At 46.0% G+C, this 7,301-nt stretch overlaps 1 protein-coding gene across 1 annotated transcript; it reads right to left on the bottom strand.

Moving 5' to 3' along the window:
• Positions 1-1,325: 1,325 nt before the first annotated feature.
• LOC101847234 lies at positions 1,326-6,616 on the bottom strand. Its single transcript, XM_005111891.2, has 2 exons — positions 6,496-6,616; positions 1,326-4,777 (listed from the first exon to the last, which is right to left on the bottom strand). Exon 2 carries the CDS (start codon positions 4,321-4,323, stop codon positions 2,395-2,397), a length of 1,929 nt encoding a protein of 642 aa, XP_005111948.1. The 5' UTR covers positions 4,324-4,777; positions 6,496-6,616; the 3' UTR covers positions 1,326-2,394.
• Between the last annotated feature and the right edge of the window lie 685 nt (positions 6,617-7,301).

The raw sequence follows: 7,301 nt of genomic DNA, 5'->3' as shown, positions 1-7,301 counted from the left end.
ACGCACACACACACACACACACATACATACACACACACATACATACACACACACACAAACACACACACAAAACAAACATACACACACTCACAAACATACACATCCACATATTACATACACACACACACACACACACACACACATATAATATACACACACACACACACATTCACACACACAAAGACTTCTATTTGACACAGAGCAATAGCAAACTCTGTACATCATCTAACAACACTTTCTCCCCCTCTCCATCCCCCTCCCCCCCATCTTTCAATCACATAAACATATTGAGTATCAAAATGTATTCTGTTCGCCGCATAGGCCTACAAAATTAAAACCGTTTCTTTAACCCATAATATTGGAAAGTTACTATTTTTCACTAAAAAAATAGCAGCCTCGTTCAGAACTGGAAAAGCAGCTTATTAAATGCCTTTCACGTACAGAGGGCCCAAAACATTCCTCAGGTTACTTCCACTACAACTATTAAAAGTAAAAGACAAAACACTTTTAGTGATAAAAAGAAGTTTCCAGAAACATGATACACAAACTAGTACTAGATCTATGCTCGAAAAAATTTAACAAGAGCATTTTTTATCTCTTGTCACGCCTCCCTGCAAGATACAATGCTACTTCTCCACACCGCATCTACAGGGGGTTTCAGCTGCTACGAGAAACCTACAGAGATGACATACCAGAGAAAACACTTCTATTCTATTTCTATCATAAAGCGTGAGTCATGATTCAATAATACCGTACAATCTGCTTCCAAATGACAACCAAAACCTGGTGTATGACTCAAGACCCATGGTGAAATGCTAGCATCAACAATTCATCATTTTGAATGACAAAACTGTGAAAAATAAATTCCTAAAAACATCAGCAAAAATAGATAGCCTATATGATGTTTGGCTTCTCCGCGACAATTTAGAATTGGAACATATGGTGGGAAGTTGCTTTGTCCCCCCTACAGGCCACTCGCCTTGCTTCAGACAGACAGACGCACGCCTGTATCTCCCCGTGACCCCCACCGGTACAAGTGGAAGAAAAAAGTAAAAGTAAAGTAAAATAAGCTTTGTTTCGGTGATGAGATGACCTATGATACACAGAAGACATTATACATCTAAATGGTCGCTTTTAAGGACAAGCGGGTTAACCCGGATTTCGGGGGTTTCCAGAAATCTTGACCTCTACACCAAAAGTGAGCATTGCCCTACCTATAGGAGAAGTCTGGTTTCATTGGTGTGTGTATATATGTTGGGTTATAGAGAAAACTCTCCTTGTCTTTTAAAGAAACTGAACAAGGGTCCAATAACTTTACCTTCGATTTCATTTTCTCCCAACAGCATTTCTCGGGATAGCCTCCTTGTGCTCAAACTTAAAAGCGACCAAATAAACTGATTGCACTCCGTTTAATCCTTTATAAGTTTGACGCCTGCATGGTGGGCCCAAAAGTATGGGTATGTACCACCAGAGAAAGTCCCCCGTGGATTCTGGGAGGGGGGCATCTGTAAGTACAGCTAATGTCACTTTAAAAGGCTGATGATGAAGCTCGCAACAATTCATTTTGTGACCCGCTTGTAAAAAGTCAAAACTTTAAAAAGTCTTGAACTAAGCCTCTGAACTATATATATATAAATGGTACAAAAATCCTGGTTCTCTATTGTACACTAAAATAAACCCAACATATATATATATATATATATCAATACAGTGTACTGTACTTGAACGTAACAGAAGATGACAACTGCACAAGACATTCATTGGTAGGAAACACAAGAACTGCATATATAAACAATGTAAAACTACAGCTAAAGGCTTTCACAAACAAATAAATGCCCACAAGAACAGTTCAAGATCTTCATGACGTGATCATTGGAACGTGACATCTGGCCAAACGGCACAGGTCAGTTGGGTGAGGTACCACACACATCATACGTCAGTCTGGCAACATAACAAGCACTGGTCTGACCACATGACATGTTTCAGGCTGGTGACATGTCAGACGTTAGTTTGATGACATGACATGTGCTAGCCTGCCCACACACATCATTCATCACGCTACCCCAGAATGACAAAAGTTCTATCTGCTGGTCAGTACCTAGTTTTGAGAAACTTTGAGTCTCACAACATGGTGGAGCTTTTTCAAAAAGCAATTCTTTGAATATCTTGATATAACAACTCTGAATAATTTCACCATTTTGATAGAGCAGATCTAAGCACATTTGGTTTCTAACCTCATGGTCTGCGTAGCTCAAAGCGGCCAAAAATGTCAGATAAAACTTTGTCACTCTACGATAGCATTCAGTCAAACAACACACACACACACACACACACACACACACCCACACACACACACACACACAAACACGCACACACAGACACACACATCTGAGTTTACTCGGACTGTAGAGTAGAGCTGTCCGCATTGACAAAGGTCACATGGAAGCGCTGCACCCTCTGAGGGCTCTGTACCTTGCCCGTCGCAGAAACTCCGGCCTTCCCTCCTCCAGCGGCCGCTGCTGCTGCTTTCTCCAGCCCATCTTTCGAGAGATCTGCCCCTTTGTTGTGTACGTCAGAGGGCTTATGGCAGTCGGCCGCCAAGGTACTGGAACTTTGTGGGTGGGTCGACACCGGATCGTCGTGTGGTTTTTTCGAAGCGTCGCCAACAGTACTATTGGAATGACAGAAATCTGAAGAGATGGTGGGGATGGCCTGATGATTGTTCTCAACAAAGACTTGTTTACTGCTCACTACGTTTCTGCAGTTTTGATTACTAGAAGAAGAAGGATGATAAAGGAGACGGGGGATTGGGAGAGTCTCAGGAGAGCTCCCCACCGGCCCCAGCTCGTCGAGGTTCCTGAGGTCTTGTTCCTCGTCGATGCACGGGGGTATGGCCGCCGGCGAGACCTGGGACAGGCGGAGCGGGGAATGCTGCAGCAGCTCGGTGGACGAGCCGAGCTCTGCCCCCGAGTCCAGGCTAAAGAAGACGTCGTTGTCCAGCGTTTTGTCAGATGCTGTGGACAGGATGGTGTTGAGCCGCGTGTCCTCCTCGCTGTCCGACACCACGGCGTCAGACATCGCCTCCACCTCGCACGACGAGGGAGAACTGTGCGGGTTCTCCGACGAAGACTCCTCGCCCCTTCTGTCTGTTGTGACCTTCACCTTGCACTCGGGCCTGCCGCCGACCTGATGGTCATTAGGCGGCGTCTCCCTCGCTTTCTTCGCCATTGCTGTGGTCCCTTTTTTGTGAACGTACCAGGTTTTGCCAGGCCTCCGAGCACTGTCCGCTGAAAAATGTCGCCGGCGTTTTCCAACTCCAACCACGTCATCAGCACAAACCATGTGGCTAATGTCTTTGGAGATCTTCCCTGCGGAGGTAGAACGGTACATCTTTTTCCTCTCTGCCCACTTCCGCCTCCTGTCCGACTGGAAGGACTGCTGCGTTTCTTCGTCTGAGTCACTGGACACTGCGTAGTGCACAGAGGGCAAACTGGCAGCCCCCCTGGCCACCGCACGGCGGCATGTGGGGTTCGAGGCTGACCTTTTCCTCATGGCGGGAGGCAGGTCAGTACTGGCCCTGCGACACCGCTGTTTCTTGCGCTCCAGCTCGCTGATCTTGCCCTCGGTGTGGAGCTGTTTCTTGAGGGGCAGAAAGTTGAGCAGTTTGGTGGCCACATCTCCCGAGCGCTCCGAGCTTTCCTCCTCCACCACAAAGCAGTGCTCGGCGCTCTTGCTTCGAATCGGGTAGTTCTCCAGCAGCTTCACCTCCACCGCCAGGTCCTTGTTCTGCGTCACGCGCTGGAGGAAGGCCTTGTATGACTTGACGCTGTCGTACTGGCTCCCGTCTGCTCGCTGGAGCAGCAACGACTTGTATGAGGTCACCGTGTCTTGGTACGGGTGTGGCCCGGGCTGTATCGCGGCGCCGTTGCCCATATACCGAAAAGAGTTGACCGTGTCGTACACCGACGTGGTGTCGGAGCGAATGTCGATCTGGCAGAAGTGTTTGTCGCCCGCGGTGATGATGCCGTAGTTGACCTCACTCTCGTCCCCAAACTCGACATCGCCGCGAGCCTTGAGCTTGGAGCCGTCTCGGTACCACTTGTACATCTTGAGCGCCACACACACCAGGAAGATCAGCACCGCCAGGATCGGCAGAATGGTTAGGTTCAACAGCGGCCATTTTTCCTGCTCAAACGTCCAGCCCGCCGTGTCGTACTCCCGCGACTGCAGCACTTTGTGAGAGTTGCCCAGGCTGTCAAGGGCGAGAACTTGGTGGCTCGAGTCCGCATGATCAACAGTTGTTCCCCCTGCTGCTCCGCTCATGCTCACTGCGCGCTCAGGACAGCCTCAGTCTACGCATGGCACAGCAAGCCAAGCAACGCACACGCTATACCGCCACACAAGCCCAGCGACGCACGCACAACACCGCCACACAGCCTCAGCGACGCACACACTACACAAGCCCAGCGACGCACACGCTACACCGCCACACAATCTCAGAACCTTCCACTTCTAGGTGAAGAGACAGCAAAATCTCCCAATAGTGGTTTCCCCACAGAGACAACTGACTCAAAATCTTTTTTTTTTTGTCAGTGACTCACACTACTGGGTCCTGTAGGTGCTCTGAATGAACTACTCTTCCTCATCCAAAAAAGTTCTCGAGTGAGTCACGAGGAGCAGAGAGAGAGGGACAAGACAGGAGGATGTTGAAGACGAGAACCTCTCCTTCCTGAGGGACCCCGTGAGACATTGGTAGGCACACCGGGAAACTTATGACCTGTGGAGGTGTCACACATAATTAGAAAAATAGATGAGCATTCATACAGTGGTACTGCAATCATATCATAATGGTAACAAAACTTATTTTTACAGTAACAAAATTATTACAATAAAACTAATTACGCCTATGAGTGTCAGACAATTTTGACAGCTGTACAAGAATACAACTGCCTTTTGAGCCAAAGAATGGCACACATAGACCCAATGGTGACCTCCACCTCCCCACCCCTCCCGGTAGATTTGTGTACTTCCTCTATAAACTCATGTGGCACAATCCTGCACTATTCCTCTATGAACAATTTTATCTCACTGATACCATAAAACATTGACAGCAAGCAATCAAGTACAGAGATGAAAAAAGACGCAATAACCATCAATAAAATGTCTACCAAAAATACTGCTGTCATTTTCCCAAACACAATAAACAAAAGTCTAGACTAGTGCCTGTTTAGTTACCCGTCTACCACCATGCAGAGGTGTACCACTTAAGTCTCGTACGAACTTGTAACCAGTCTACTGCGATAAAAACAGTCAAGTCCAAATCCTGCCTGATTGGCTAAAGTAACGACAACGTAGTAAGTAGGCATATATTTGGATAATAAATGGTGGCGTTTACAAGTCTGGTGTGTAAGCAGGTGGAGTACTTCATTTCACAGTGCCATTTAGACTAAAGAATGGTATAGACTATGATTGACAAATAAGTCACAACAATAATAAGTAAGATGGGACTATTCTCAGGAAATTGGGGGGGGGGGGGGGGGGGACTGAATCTAGCAATTCTTTATTTCTAAATGTCTTGTTACCGGTACGTTTTCTTAGCTCTTCCTGATTCTGACGTCATAAAAAGTTAACAAATTGACGTTATGAATAACACTGGCAAATAGACAAAAGTTCTAGACAGCAAGAGGCACCTTTCACAAATACAGCAGCTGAAAACAGAAAAACATAAGCAAGTGGCTATTCTCCGGCGTCGCGCCGGTCAATAGACCGGAAGCTATTCTCCGGTGAAACATAACCCTAGTCCTAATACTAATGTCACTTAAGACAAGACGGATCCCTTTACTTCTTTTATATAAACAACCAGAGAAACCACACACCACAACTTAACTTACAGACTTTAGATCTAGATAAATCTAGATTAAATCTTTAGAGAGGTTCTTTAACTTAGCTAGTTTCATTGCAAAGCAGACTGTGTGATGGAGATCCTCCTGGCATTCAACACTTGAACTTTAACACTACAACCTTGGCAACAATCAACGTGACTAATAGATAGTTCTATCCAGATTAGTTGACCTTAATTTCATGATTCGAGTGTAGATCTTGAGTTGTGTAGCATCATTTACCAGATAAATGCACCATAGAGTCTAAGCTCATATTATAATGCTAGCAGCAATAAGTAGGCTTACTCTGCACTTGCTTCATTATTAATTTGTCTTCAAAGGTGGAATCAGCAATGGTCCTTCCAAACATTGAAATAGAATAGTTAACTGCTCCAACGAGTCAAAAGGCATCAATTTCGAGCTAGGGGCCAAGGCCCCAAATATAGACCAGTAAACAATTTGTGAAAGACGATCTGGGTCACACCGGGTCTTTCTTATTAGTGTGCGTGTTTCTGTGTGTGAACTTCTGCAACTTAGAAGTAGACCGAGACCCCGCTCTGCAGAACCAGTAGGAATTGGCACATAATCATTAACGCCCAGAAATGGACACATTTACCTCTGCGACCTTTCAGGTGTAAGTATAAATCAACGTGTGGTCTAATAAACCTCTAGAGGCGAGAAATTATGGAATAGGTCATCTCCGTAATCCCAGCATAGCGGTGCTTGTCGCCATCGGGAAACGGTGTCGGGGGAAAATTCGGTCACGTCCGGCTGGCACAGAGCATGCGCGTAGTAATGGAACAGCTGTTCGGGTCAGGGGTTTGGGGTCACAGGTCATACCAGGCCGTCCTCACAATACAACTAGACGAGCACACACAACAGGACACACACACGCACACACATACCGGTCCTTCGAAAAGGGGCCTTGGGGAGATAACGAAGAGTACTGTGCCTTCCATTTGTCCTTGCGGAGAATGTTGAGGAAAACAAGGAAAATAATGCGAGAAGAGCAGAAGATTTTATCTTCCCCCTTGATGATGCAACAGGACGTTACGAGACTTTTGGAAGCGCTGGAAAATATTATAGTGACGCAACTGTATGTGTGGGTTGTTTGCGAGAGCTTTAGTGGGGTCAACTTTTTCTATTATCATTCCACTTGCGCTTTCGTCCCATACACCAAAAGTCAATTAACCCAGAACTTTAAGATGAAAAAACAAGAAACAGCAGCTAAAGACTGTTCTTAAAAGACTGGATATCACATTCGTCTGAAGAACCAAAGCAATTCATTAGTAGGCCTATACATGTATGACTTCACGTCTGTGACTGTGACAGGGGGTTGTCAACAACTTTCATTAAAGTTTGTTGTTGCACTTTCAGACTCGTGTAAATAGCTGAAAGAAGGTCATGGTACACTGGAAGACA

This window comes from Aplysia californica, unplaced genomic scaffold, assembly GCF_000002075.1.
Source record: "Aplysia californica isolate F4 #8 unplaced genomic scaffold, AplCal3.0 scaffold01144, whole genome shotgun sequence".
In the NCBI taxonomy this organism is placed as follows: domain Eukaryota; kingdom Metazoa; phylum Mollusca; class Gastropoda; order Aplysiida; family Aplysiidae; genus Aplysia; species Aplysia californica.
Note: the sequence above shows the minus strand (reverse complement) of the source record. Positions and strands in the feature narration are given on the sequence as shown.